We start from the raw sequence: 14,746 nt of genomic DNA on the forward strand, positions 1-14,746 counted from the left end.
ATAATATTTGTACGGCTGTATAGTCTTAATATATGCTTACAATTGTTATAAATGCATTTGAAAATGTAAGTGAAAATGTGATGATTAAATAGAACCGAAAACTCCCCGAATAAACAACAACCTCTGAGCAACACATGTTTCTCAGGAGAGAGTTAGTGGCGTTACCTTAAGAGCTATGTGTTTGCTATCATGAAGGATCATTTCCTCTGACAACACCAGGACTCTCTCTGGGCTGCACAGGTCCAGTGGCTGCAATACAATTCAAGACTCATTACAGCTACATCATGTCAATCATGTTTTTAGCTGTGTATCAGAACAACACATCCTAGATGAACAATTGTAAGAGCACACTAGCCATTACACTGGAATGAAATACCAAGCAGAGAGAGTAGTATGCTGTGCTGAGATATATTATACTTCAACTATTTTAAGTAACATTTTTAATTAAAAAACACAGATTTCCATGACCTTGTATTACCTGAGGAAAATTCTTTCTCACAACACAGAAAAAAGCTAAAGATAACTAAAAATGGGGGAAACATATGAAAACATACACTCTTACATATACATTCATACAGATTTTAACCAATAATTCATGTGTTATTGATAACGCTTGTAAGATACACTTAATAACACAAACCACTGATCTTTTACCTCTAGCATGAATTTTTCAAATAAAACATGTACAAAGACTACAAAATAAACCTGGAAGATAAACAGCTAATGAACATACCTGAACAAAAACTGGGAAGATGAGAATCTTGGGGGCCAGACTGACGTATGTGCCATAGTTGGAGTGAGGCAGGTGGGACTGGACGATGGTGCAGTTCTGGTAGTTGGCAAAGCTCTGTCTGTAGGATGAAGGAGGCACGGTGGTGGTCTTACTGTTCATAGACCTGCACAAGGTGGCCTGTGCTTGCAGCCCCCCGTTCTGCAGGTAGTCTGGGCTCTGCTGCACTCCTCTGCTAGTCTGATAGATTCTTCCTATGAATCGACAAGAAATATCATCAAAACATACCACACTATTATGATATGTTTTGTACAGGTACCATACCCTGGATTAGCATGCAAATACCTCAAAAGTTTAGGATTGTCTTTTTCTTCTTTTTTTAAAGAAAACTATTTGCTCAAAAATAGAGTAGAAATGTTAATACTGTGATGTATTTTTACAAGTAACATTTCTGGTATGGCAAAGCTGACTTTTTAGAGAAGCAATTATTTCAGTCTTCAGTGTCACATGATCTTTCAGAAATGATTCTGTTACTTTAGAAATGATTGGTTTTTGAGAAACTTGAGATTTCTTTTTATTATACATGTTGTAAACAGTTCATATTTTTGTGGAAACCATTATTTATTTATTTGTTGAATAGAGAGTTAAAAAGAACAGCATTATTTTAAACAGAATTTCTCTGTAACTTTATGCTTGTATTTACTTTCATCTTTGACCAATTGAATGCATTCTTTAAAAAGACTAAAACAAATCAATCAATCTTTGAAAAAGATAATTTTAATTTCTTTAAAAAAACATCTCATTGACAACAAACTATGAACTTTATGAAACTATGAAGGTTATGAGCCTCATGGTACTTCCATCTGTCATTTCATCTCAAAACTTGGAGATCACAATAACAGTTCCTGCATATTTTTTATGCTTCTTTCCTAAATAGTATATGCAAAAATGTTACATTTCAAACTGATCTGAGACAAGTCAATATCAGATCTTTGCCTGAACATGTGGAACAGAAACATAAAAAATTCTCATAAGCTGTCGTACCTAGAGTTCCCAGTGTGCCATTGGAGTCAGAATACACTGGCTGCAATATCTGCAACATTAAACATTCAGATAAGCAACATATTACCCCACTCAATTTGAACATGAATATAATTGCTTTCAGACTCCCACCTGGTTTCCAGGGTTGACAGGAGAGAGGATGATGTAGTTGTCACCATTTGATGATGTCACACGGGTACCTTTGAGGGTCTGCGTGCGTGTTTTGTAGTCATTTTCTTCTCGTTTGCCTGTCCAAGACCACAACGACTCTCCTACTCCGTTTCCTGTGTTATCAGGGGCACTTGCTTTTTTACGGCGCCCCTGTTTGTGATTGGTGGGTCGAGAGAGTAAAGGTGGGGTTTTGTTTTGTGTCTTTGCAGTGGAAGAGAGAGAATCAAATCCGGAGGGTTTGTATGAAGGTCTGTGGATAAGCCCCTCATAGTAAGGCTTCATAATAGGCACTGTCCTCCACACCACCATTGTGATCTCATTACGACAATTCCTGCAGGAAGAAAGATGAATTTAACAATAATGTTGCAATGTTAGCTCATTATACTATTATTAAAAAATGAGAGGTGATTATTAAGTTGTTGTGAAACCTGTGACTACAAAATAAATACCAAAACATCCTTACACACCTGATGGCATGAGCCAGGTCTACACACTTCCAGTGTTCAACCGGCTGGCCATTTAGCTGCAATAATGTGTCCTGCTGCTGTAAACCTGCCTGGTGAGCTGGACCACCTAAACAAAGTAGACAAAGACACTCAAGATCATAAATAGTTCAAAAAGTATCACCTTTAATTTACAGTGTAATTGTGTACACTGAAGTACTGAGTAATGTCAATAAATAACAAAATACTTACTATAGGGTTAAAGTTAGAATTAAGGCTAACGCTTGTAATTATGCGTAATTTATTGTTGTTACTATAGTAAATAGTTTTTTTTTGGTCATGCTTTATTTTAAGGTCAAATTCTCGCTATTATCAAACTATTAACTATGGCTTTTGTCTCGGTAAACTAATTTGCTGTTATTAATAGTTAGTAAGGTAGTTGTTAAATTAAGTTATTGGGTCAGATTAAGTATGTATAATATGTGCTTTAGAAGTACTAATAAACTGCCAATATGTTAATAACAGGAATGCTACGGTATTTTTCGGACTATAAGTGGGACCTGAGTATAAGTCGCATCAGTCCAAAAATACGTCATGATGAGGAAAAAACATATATAAGTCGCACTGGACTTTAAGTCGCATTTATTTAGAACCAAGAGAAAACATTACCCTCTCAGCCCTCTCGTGGCTGTAGACGGTAATATTTACTCTTGGTTCATATGTCTTAGTTCATGTCAATTTAATTTTGATAAATAAGTCGCACCTGACTATAAGTCACAGGACCAGCCAAACTATGAAAAAAAGTGCGACTTATAGTACAGAAAATATGGTAATAAGTAACTAGTTAATAGTGAGAATGGCCCTAGTACTAGAAAGGTATTTTTTTTTTTTGTACCTTTAAAGAGCCACACAGATGGGAAATCAAAAATTACCTGTATTACAGAGTATGATGTAGCTGTCCATCAGTGTAAACAATGTGCAAAGTAATTAAACCAAAAAGTACACGATTTATAAAGTTATTGGCTTCTAAAGTAAGGAGTTGACTCTGAATCGCTGAAACGAGTCGTTATAGATTTCAAATCTTTTGCACATCTCTATGTACGTCACTAGGAGCACTTTGCATAATAATTTCCGCCTACCGTCTTGAGAGAAACGAACTCTGACCTGCCCCACCCCCCACACAGACGCTCTGGTTGGTGTGATAGCATCATGTCGAGGAGAAAGTGTGTTTTTAATTGTAAAGGCAAGTTTGTTTTGTTTTCACTGCCAAAGAATGAAAATCAGAAGAACCATTGGCTAAAACTCTTTTTTACCACAATACCAGAGCAGTACAACAAATCCCTTTTGTTGTGTTCACAACATTTCACTGATGACTGCTTTTCTAATCTCGGTGAGTACAAGGCGGGATTTTCAAAGCATTTGGCCAGAAAAGAGGGTTCATTACCAACTTTATTTAGAACAACGAGCATCTCCGAATCACAACGCGAAGTATGATTATGAAGTTATGTGTCTGTTTTCTCCTGAGCGTCGTATCAGTATGTGTGCTGTCTGCAGCCTGTCTGCGCTGATCTTCGTTTACAAAAACGTCATTAAAATGAAGTGTAACTCCGTGAATACTCAACGAAGAGACATGAGAGAGATATCTATAGAAAGCTTGACATGTCTTCTTTAAAACTAAATAAGTGCTGCCGAACAGATATTCTGCGATAAAGTAATCCATATGAAAACAACGGGATGTCTGTTTTTCATGTCTCCCTTCGTTATATGTGACCACACCCCCGCGCTGAACGCGCTATTCAGATTCAAACTGAAGCGCGCGGCTTGAATACACCCACACAGAAGAACAAGCAGCAAGACTTTTAAAGTTTTTTATTTTACTGTTTGCTTCACGATGAGAGGAATAAGACCTAATTCACCCCAAACAGATGCTAACGCATTGTTTACCATGACGTTGTGTGCGGAACAACCAATCAAATCTGACTATGTCAGTTGACCAATCAGAACACAGTATGCTACCGAAAGGTGGGGTTTAAGGAAACTGAATCTTTTGAACAGCTTTGCGCGAACCGTTTGGGGATCTATGAGAACTGAGGTAATTTAAAAATGATATTTTGACAAAATGACAATGTTTTTTAACCTTGGATGGATTTAAACCTAATGTACAGGACTTATAAAAAGTGATAGGAAGCTTAGAATTTTCATCTTACTGGCTCTTTAAGTTTTGAAAATGTGTAAAAATTTACAGAGTCACTGGGGCAGTTCCCTTTAACGGACATATATTTTTTTTTTTACCTTCTCTATCCCTAAAAGGTGCATATTAATAGCTTAAATCACTATTATGTACCCTTAAGGTACTAATATGCACCTTTTTTTGAGAGGGTGGCAATACCAAGGTATTTGAGTTTATTGGAGTGCCAATAGGGGAAGTCGTGGCCTAATGGTTAGAGAGTTGGACTCCCAATTGAAGGGTTGTGAGTTCTAGTCTCGGGCCGGACGGAATTGTGGGTGGGGGGAGTGCATGAACAGCTCTCTCTCCACCTTCAATACCACGACTTAGGTGCCCTTGAGCAAGGCATCGAACCCCCAACTGCTCCCCGGGCGCCGCAGCATAAATGGCTGCCCACTGCTCCGGGTGTGTGCTCACAGTGTGTGTGTGTGTTCACTGCTCTGTGTGTGTTCATTTCGGATGGGTTAAATGCAGAGCACAAATTCTGAGTATGGGTCACCATACTTGGCTGAATGTCACTTCACTTTCACTATAAATACTATAATAGAAAAGGGTTTTTTTTTTTTTTTTACTTCTCAGAAATATTTTACAGAAAAACATCTGAGGCAGAGTTGTAACTCAAATAAAACATAACTAAGATTTAAGTCTCTTATGCTATGAGGGAGTAACTTCTTAGCAAAACAATTTTACTCTGGCTAAAATGTAGATAACATGGCAAATTATGAGGACAATATGAATAAGTATAGTTCTTGAGTGTTTAAAATGACCTGGATCAACAGCTTGGACCCGTACAGGGGAGTCGGAGCAGATGGTGAAGCCAAAACCATCTTTTCCTCTCAAAATGGTCACCTGTGAAAGAGCACATACATATTATTCAAAGGTTTGGGGTTAGTAGTTTTTTAAAGATGTCAATACTTTTATTCAGCTAGGATGACAATAAAGACGTTAATAATCTTTTTAAAAGGTTGCATATTTTTTTAATTTATATTAATCAAAAAATCATAAAAACATATAATAAGTACTGTATTTTCCCCCAAACTGACAATAATAAATGTTTCTTGAACAATAAACCATCATATTAGAATTATTTCTTAAAGATCATGTGACACTGAAGACTGCAGTAACTGCTGACGAAAATTCAGCTTTGAAATAACAGGAATACATTACATTGTATATATATATATATATATATATATATATATATATATATATATATATAAATATTTTTTTTTTTTTTTTTTAATTGTAAAAATATACCTATACCTATATAGCCTCGGTGAGCATTGAATAAACTTATTTAAAAACATGTAAAAATCTTTAATAAATCTTTAATATATATATATATATATATATATATATATATATATATATATATATATATACATATATATATATATATATATATATATATATATATATATATATATAAATAAAGGGATTCACTCATAATAAAAATCTAAATATATTCAATGACAATTGAAAAAAAAAAATGTAAATGGACTGAAATGAAAGTGACCTCAGGAACAATTCAGGGAGATGGACCATCCACAGGAGTACATTAAGACCCCACAGTAACCGGGTCAGAGTGTGTGTGCCAGAAACAAACACCCCCCAGAGCGCCACTGTACCCCAGCAGCACGAAGACTGAAATGCCATAGCACCAAAGAGTCAGGGATATTAAAAACTACAAGCTGAGAAATTAGTCAGGGTTGCTGGGTGATCAGGGGCTTTTCTTTTTCCCTGGCAAGCAAAGGAAATGACGGGGGCGAGAAAACTGCTATGGCACTGACAAACAGTAGAAGTTGGACAGTAGAAGTTCAAAATGTCAACAGAACCTGGAGCCAAACTAAATAGGAAATGTTGAAGGGGAGGGGGCATCTCACATTTAACATGACATTGACCGCACAACAACAAAGAGCCTTGTTTGGGAAGGGAGAGAGAAGAAAAAGAGAAAAAGTGATGACAGCTTTAGGACTTTCACTGCCATTCCTCTTTTCTCCTCTGGGTCGATGTGGTCGCCTTCATTACAAGCTCCATTAATTGCTGTGATGAAACAATTATCCACATCAAACTGCACTGTTTCCCTTCTCCACTGCTCCTGGTTATTGTTCAAGCTCAAGTTCAAACATGGACGCTCACCTGTGTGATCAATATCAAAGTCAAAGTAATAGCATTACTGAATGAGGACGACTAGCTCTTGTTATGACAATATTCATTCATTAAGCCATAATCCAGTTTAAGATGATGAGCAGAAAGATCTTGCTCATCATTAAATGGAGTTTCAAACATAAGACGGGGAGCAGACGACCTGATTCAATGAAGTGTAGTCCCAGTTTTCCAACAGTTAACAAAAAATGTAAGCATGTCCTGTATTTGGTTGCTAATCAATTATATTATATTCTATTTATCCTATTGTTTTCATTTTTATGGTTTTATGATGATTCACAGTATTTATTATTCTATTGTATGGTCATTTTTGTCCAAATTTATGAATATCCATGTAAATTTACAAATACATTTGTAATTTTTTTTTTTTTTTTTAAATCATGTTTTTATCTTTATTATATTATTTCATATTATATTAGAATTGATTTAAATTTATTTAAATATATATATATATTTATGTCAACAATTACAAACACGTTTGTAACATTATTCATTTTATGTTCTTTGCATTTGTTTCATTCAAATGTAAAACTGAATAAAACAGGCTAAAAGGCGGCTAAAACACACCAACAGTAATGTAATGCACCAACAGAATTATCAGACCTTTTCTTTTGCTTTATTAATTAATCTATATTCCTTAAATGTTTTGTAACTACAGCTATTCCTATCATTACAAACAAACATGAACAGGCACCCCCAAAGAAATCACACCCTCCACCCCTCGACTTAAAAATCTGGTCACCCTCTTCATCTAGTCCCGTCAATCACACTCATGTGACTAGTCATCAGGCATCCCTCCTTGACCCCAGTCCCACTTTTATTTCTAATATTTCTGCCATATATTGACTAACTTTCATTGATGAAGTCATCCATCCCTAGGGAGCTGGAGATGCTCCAGTGCTTGAGCATTTCCATTACGCACAGCACCTCAAATCCTCATCATTCTCAAGGATCAACTTTTATAATGTAACAGAAACTCTTACTACTGGCTCAGCGTACTACAGTGCCAATCTGGAGCAATCTAGGGTTAAGTGCCTTGCTTCAATCAGCTCTGATCTTTAAACATCCAGCTACACCGCTGCACCCTAATCTAAAAAAAATACATTTTATGCAACCGATTTCATGAGGACTATCCCCAGATCGACCACGCCATAACTTTTATACCACTTTAAATTAAAAAAAAAACAGAGGGACAAACCTGTGGCAAGTTTCGTTCGATGCAGAGCCGACACAGACCGTGGATCGTATGCATCGCTCACCGCATATACCTCCACCTACATCTACGGCGCTCTCTTCAGTGTCTTAAATAAAAGTAAAGTCACACAGGTGATGCTGCTTCCCTTCACGCTTGCTCTAGTGCGGCTATGCATGCCCACTCATGGGAACTGCTTTGAGCAGAAGAATGACAGGAAACCACCTTCCACCCCCCCCCAGCCAGTGGCCAGGCAGTATGTCTGCTCTCGATAAGCTAACATGCTTCCTGAGTAGTTTTCAACAGTAGTGGCTGGACTCGCTCTCTCCGCACAAGTGAAATGGAGCTCACTCCGATAGGCTGATTTAGTGTAAACACAAACATTCATTTTGAGCCAGAGACATTAAAATACATTTGATGTTTGTTTAATGAGAAGCTGGACAAGCATAGGATGACAGACATGGAGGACGTCCAGCCCTTGCACAACACCTCGATTCGCGAAAACAGTGTTGAAATTTCCGCAATCCATTATTATACTGGAGCAGGATCTGGTGTAAAACCAATACAGTCGTTTCACTCTGCCATAATCCATACTTTGTTAATCTCTTACAGCACCCTATCACTGATGTCCCAGTTAAAACCAGTCAGCGCCAATCAGAAATCCCTGGAAAGTCAAGTATGTAATCTGAAAAAATTGATTTTCGGGAAAAGAGGAAGGAAATAGAAGAATGATTAGCAGAGTATTTGACTGGCCTCTGTGTAAAAATACAGGGAACCAGCGATAGTGTCTGCGGAGCTGATAAATCATAAACACTGTGCGGGATTGGGCTTCCTATTGCAGGCACTTTGTTAGCTTTTCCCGTTTCCCAGCTTTGTCTGAGGAGAACAGAGCGGGCGGAGAACAGTCCTGGGAAAAGTTGCTCGCTAAAGTGGATGGGAGGGTTTAATGAGCGAGTATCTGTGTGTGTGTGTGTGTGTGTGTGTGTGTCACACTTATCCAAAAGCACATCCACACGCCTCCTCATATTTCTACTGTCCGTCACGCCACAGAGCTGCTTGTATTCCCAACATCTCTGATGGCTGGAAAACTCTTTAGACTACATGCAGCTTCGCTAGCTGTTGCTATTGTTAGCTTAGCTTAGGGCTGCTATAATAGTTTCCAATGCTACAGCCAAATCAATTTACTCCCAACAAGCAGAGGAATCGTGTTTTGCACTGCACCTATTTCAAACCAGTTATCATGAACTAAAAACTGAAACTACAAAAAAAAAAAAAAAAAAATCGACAACTGAAATAAAACTGAACTGAAATAAAATATGATTAGCAGATGATTAAACCTAAAAAAAAATTATAAATTGAAACTAAAGTCCTATAATTACTAAAACCAAAAAGAAAAAGATTAAAATAAAAAAGATTATAACTAAAAATAAAAAAGATTATAACTAAAACTAAAATTAAAATTAAACCTAAAAATATCAAAATAAAAGCTCATTCTAAATATTAATAAATCTATAAAAAATTCATTTGAAATAAAACCGTTTAAAACACATTTTAAGGTCCATATAAATCTAAACACATAAACTAGCTGGTATTGATAATTCCTGAAAACTGTAACATTTAATAAATAACACTGCATACTTCCCCGTGTCTACTAAAAAATCCATACTAAGCATTATCAGCTGGAATCTAGAATCTTTATCAAATATTTAAAAAAAAAAAATTTTCATACAAACTACACAACATTTACAATTCTGACGAAATATCAAATTACAAAAAAAATTTAATTTAAGTATCCATAGCTCGATCCATAATCCAATGAAATCCCACACTGTAAAAAAAAAAGAAAAAAAAAAGTGGAATTTCTATCCGATCTTAACGTTAAAAAGAAAATTTTAATTGGTGTAAGGTTCATTTATATTAAGCGTTTTACTATTAAAAACATTAATTTAGAAACTTCATAAATGAAGAACATTTTAGGTTACAAAATGTTTTACAAAAAGAAACATATTTTAAAACATTAGAAACATAAAAAAAAAAAAAAAAAATCCAACTTACTGTAAATGACTGCATGTTCTCTGGACTTGTGGTCTCGGCTCCAGCTTCATAGTTGGACGCAGCAGCTTCTGAAAGATACACAAGAGAGTCCCACGAGTCCCAGGATGACAGATTGCTCTTTGAGTACATCTTATCCCTGGGTAGAAATCTCTCTTTTAGAGAGAGGACAGCAGAATCCAGTCCAAAGCGAGTGTGTCTACACCATGAGAGATGAACTCAACCTGAATCGCTCTGACACAGAGCTGACTGCCCCACAACAGAGAGAGAAAGAAATCTACTCCCCTAAAAGCATTACCCCCACCCCGACAACCTGCGACAGGCTCCCCTTCTTTGTAACCATAGAGATTACGCTCCCAGGAAGCAATGTCTTTTTAAACATTCTTCGTGGAAACAGCATTCAAGAGGGATACAATACAGCTGGCTCTCTCTATTAAAGTCAGCCCAGTGCCTTGACTCAAGCCCCCTCTCTTTCTCTCTCTGTTCTCCTGCACCTCTCTCTCTCTCTCCTTTCTCCAATCAAACTTAATCTCGGCTGAATTTCTCTGACGGGACACGTGTCATTTCATCCACACCCCAGGAGCAAATTCGATCATTTTGTGAACAATAATTAAGATGATCTCTTACACACAACGAACAAAAAAATGACTGCACCAAATGTTTTTTTCATCGCAATGGCCATTACGAAAGGTATAGGGAGGGAGGCGAGATCTCTAAAGTGGATTTAAACTGACACATCATGATGCTTCAACCTTTGAATTCTCATCTTATTCCCGCGGCTCCTCACAGCACACACTGTGTCAGCCCCCTGGCCCCCGGCTCTTTGTTAGGATCTCCGCAGGGATGCTGTACGTTTCAACACCGAGACCTCTATATCCCTCCAAGAAGTACAAGGCGATGCTTGTTAATTCAATATAGCATTTGGTGAGAAGTGAAACATTCCAGTTCCACTCAGACTCAAAAGTAACTTGCGCTGCAAAGAGCTTGCTTGGTTTCAGAGAGATCCATCTGTGGATAATCTGATCTACTGTTGCTGAGGAAAAAACTGTCATGTGGAATCTGTCCGTCTTCGCTACTAAAGGCTATCAGAGAGTGGCCACGATCCAACTGCGCCAGAGAGAGAAACTGCGTTTAATCTCACCAGCGGTCTGTCTGATGCGACGTGAGGCCACTTTCAGATGTTTGCTCCTGCCCAGCTCCTCTCCCAGGAGATAATACCAACCTCTGATCTCCTGTCGGCAGAAAGTGTGAAAAACACAATTAGACACAGAAAGCCATGAGAAGAAGGTGGCCTTTCCTTTGCAAGGTTTTGCAGTTGCAATATCTGTTGACTTGTTAATGCGTCCCTCATAGGGAGAGTATTAAAACCAGGCCCTGTGGTCTTTGGTAGCGTGTTTGTGTGTGTGTGTTTTTCAGACCTTTGCAGCTATAAACAGCTGATGCCCATTTTACTCTCCCGCTCAGCCAGATGGCATTGTGTTATATAAAACATCCATCGGGCTTGATCTAATTTTTCTCAAAATATCACCCTCTGAGAAAGGATTTACTGTCTTAACACATGAGTATAACACTCTTGAATATGACAATAGGACATAATGCAAAGGAACAGGGATCTCAGATGGGATATTTCTCGTTGGTCTGTGTAGGCAGAATACAGCCCCGATGTCAGCATGTTTGCAGTGTGCTGCTCTTGGTAATTGTAGGTCATTTTTCAAGCCTCAGTGAGCAGCCCCGTCCCCACTTCCCCCACTGTGTAATTAGACGATGGTGTGGAGGAAATGCTTTGACAAGAAGAGAATGAAATTAAGAAATGTTTCTTTTGATAAATATGAAATGCTATCTTTCATAAAGCAAGCTGAGTTGTGTTACAATGAAAGAAGATTTTAAGTAAATAATGGATGATGTACTGTGGCAGTACATCTATGAAGGTAAAATCTGTTTACTAATATATCACTTTTTGCTTTCCTTCTCAGTCACATTTTACAATAGCATTCATGCTGCATAATTCCTGAATCGCTCTAATTCAGCACATGTACATTACTATATTTTCTATCATTCAAAATGTCCAAAGATAGAGCTGGCATACCACAACTAGGGCCCTATGATTTCCGCGATGCAGAAAACGTGGAGGGAATCGCGGAATCCAGTCATAAAAACGGATTTTACAGTTTAGCGTGGAAATGGCGCGGAATTTGCCAAATTTTGAATGAATTAATCCAAAATAGGTCATTGCACTTACATCACATCACGATATGGACTAATATCTGTAAATATTAAGCTGGAACAGTCTATTTAAATATGAATCCTGTATGTTCTACATGTCTCTGTTAATGAATGGAGCTTCCTTTATTACAGACACTGTAGCGCGCATGACGCTCGCAGTGATTTCAGCGTCTTTCCTCTCACTAAATAAGGACGTGAACACATGAACAACATCTCCAGAACTGCTCTGACAGTCACTTCATGAGCATTTGACCGTTTGATTTGAGTAAAACTACCGTCACATCACATACACAGAAATGTAAAGGTTCGTCAACCCGTCAAAATAAAAGTCTGGTTTAGTTTAAAAACAAGTATTTGCCAGATATGTATTACTACTGTTCAGCAGAATGTACATAGCCTACTACTAAAAAAAGGTTTTTAAGGTTTAACCACACAACATTTCTTCCATGTTTTATTTTTAATAGTAAATCCCCTCTGTTTACCAAAAAGTTAAGTTTGCTTAATTTTCAATAATTAAAAGATAAATTAAATTAATGTTTTATGTGTTTAAAGTTTAATGTGCATCTCAGGAAATGCTTTATTTAAAACCACAACTGAATGGCACTTAAATGCACTTAATTAATCTGTCAACTTTATTCTCATTGTTCACAGTACAAGTACAGACAGAGAAACAATGGGTAATAATTAAATGTTTTTTTTCTAAAAAAGGAATATTAGTTGTTCATTTTAAGAGACCCAGGAGTCTTATTTTCTCTAGCATAATTAATATTGCACTACAATTGCTACAGCCCTAAAGTCATTTTCTTTCTAGTCATCAAAGAATCTTTAAAAAATATATAAAAGTTCCAGCAATGCTTTCTACAATGTTAATATTAAGAAATTATTTTTGAGTACCAATTCAGCATATAATCATAATTTCTATTCTAAAGATCATAAAAATACAGGATTGCCTTCATAGATATAAATTACTAAAATAAATTGTAATAGCATTTCACAATATTACTTTTTTACTATACTTACTTTGGATTAAAACAATTGCAGCCTTGGTGAGTATAAGAGACTTTTACAACACTTTCATAACATAATAGAATAATAAAATAATATAAAATATTTATTTTTTTGGTCCTTTTAATTAATGTATTGGTGTTATGAGAAAATAAAAAAGCAGTAACCACTGTACTACAACTACTGTAAATTGTTCTACATTTTTCTGATAAAAATCCAAATCCAAATTATTTGCAGGGTAAAAGCGCTATGGGCAAATGTTAACAATAGGATATTTACCTTAGATGAGGTGATGAGGGAGTGGACACCAAAACTCATACAGCCCAGGAAGTCACTGCGCCTGTGGGCAAAATCAAACACTCTTAAACACAACAACAAGCGGGAATTTTTGAACTCCTTATAAAGTCATGTCGCAGTCATATCGGTTAACCCCACCAGTGATGCTGCTGATATAAAAAAAACACAGCCAATAAATTATTGATTTTGTACTGAGTGACTGTGACACTGCAGCGGGAAAATTAAATACATGCTAGAACAATTATACTTATGGGACACATATAAGTAGCCTCTATCTACAGCTGTATATACAGGTAGAAAAACAACATGTGAATGAAAAAAGATGATAAAGACCTACCTGGAAGTTCTACTGCGATTCCACACAGTTAACAACAGCCTCTTCTTCTGATCGTCTTCATCCACATCTCTGCAACATAAATGCAATACTTCAAAAGCTCATCCATCAATGTCCAGCTTCATCCAAAAACACAATGGCCTTCTCCTTCAAAGATTTAAAAAAGACAGCCTTTTTTTTCAGCTAACAAAAGAGACACTGCAGACTCAGCCCTAAAGTCTATTTCAGAAAGACTGATCGAGATACAGAATCTGTCAGACCAAAGGTTAGAGAGTTTTAACATAAATTATTCAGCTATAAGATAACGTGACACTCTTCACTTCCTCTTTTTAAACACCTTCATACAAGTGCTCTGTCACTCACAACATAAAACTCTCGTTGAAAACAGGACTCTTGCAGTCTAGAACGGTCCTGGTCTTCCATCGCTTGCTGTGGTCAACATCTGGAGCAATACTTATCTGGAATAAATAAACACGTGTTGGTGGTTGCTATTAAGTCCACTAGTTTAACATTGCTAGAGGATATATTCATCATACTCGGAGGGAAAATCAATCAACACTTGAATTTGGAATTGAGTGGACAGCTGCCAACACAACTGATGCTTTCTCATGCCTGAAACCTGCTCAGGCTGACATGAAAACGGGTTCATTTCAAGGGCAGACATCCACAGAGGATTAAGCGACGAATAATGACAAAAATAATAGCACATCATCACCAACAGTGACCGGGAAAGTTACTGCTGTCTCTCTGCTAAGAGAAAAACATGTTTGAGTTGTTTTATGAGGCTTTCAGTCACGCGTCACGTTTCGTCACGTTACGTCTAAATATTGTCTGCTCCAGACATTATCTGCATATGTCAAAATGC

At 36.9% G+C, this 14,746-nt stretch overlaps 1 protein-coding gene across 3 annotated transcripts in view; it reads right to left on the bottom strand.

Annotated features, from left to right (window-relative positions):
• Nucleotides 1–14,746, bottom strand: part of rgs3b (regulator of G protein signaling 3b) — a 40,726-nt gene that overhangs the window by 15,698 nt on the left and 10,282 nt on the right. The window contains exons 6-16 of one of the 3 annotated variants that reach the window (XM_026212286.1): nt 14,245–14,339; nt 13,885–13,953; nt 13,530–13,590; nt 11,164–11,254; nt 10,026–10,090; nt 5,380–5,461; nt 2,410–2,515; nt 1,904–2,273; nt 1,775–1,823; nt 734–984; nt 166–249 (exon numbers count right to left, since the gene is read on the bottom strand). In XM_026212286.1, the coding sequence (XP_026068071.1) occupies nt 166–249; nt 734–984; nt 1,775–1,823; nt 1,904–2,273; nt 2,410–2,515; nt 5,380–5,461; nt 10,026–10,090; nt 11,164–11,254; nt 13,530–13,590; nt 13,885–13,953; nt 14,245–14,339 (1,323 nt within the window). Of the gene's footprint in view, nt 1–165; nt 250–733; nt 985–1,774; nt 1,824–1,903; nt 2,274–2,409; nt 2,516–5,379; nt 5,462–7,976; nt 8,717–10,025; nt 10,094–11,163; nt 11,255–13,529; nt 13,591–13,884; nt 13,954–14,244; nt 14,340–14,746 lie in introns of those variants that run through there. The other 2 variants (XM_026212285.1, XM_026212287.1) reach the window with 2 other exon arrangements.

Source organism: Carassius auratus, chromosome 30 (assembly GCF_003368295.1).
Source record: "Carassius auratus strain Wakin chromosome 30, ASM336829v1, whole genome shotgun sequence".
NCBI lineage: Eukaryota > Metazoa > Chordata > Actinopteri > Cypriniformes > Cyprinidae > Carassius > Carassius auratus.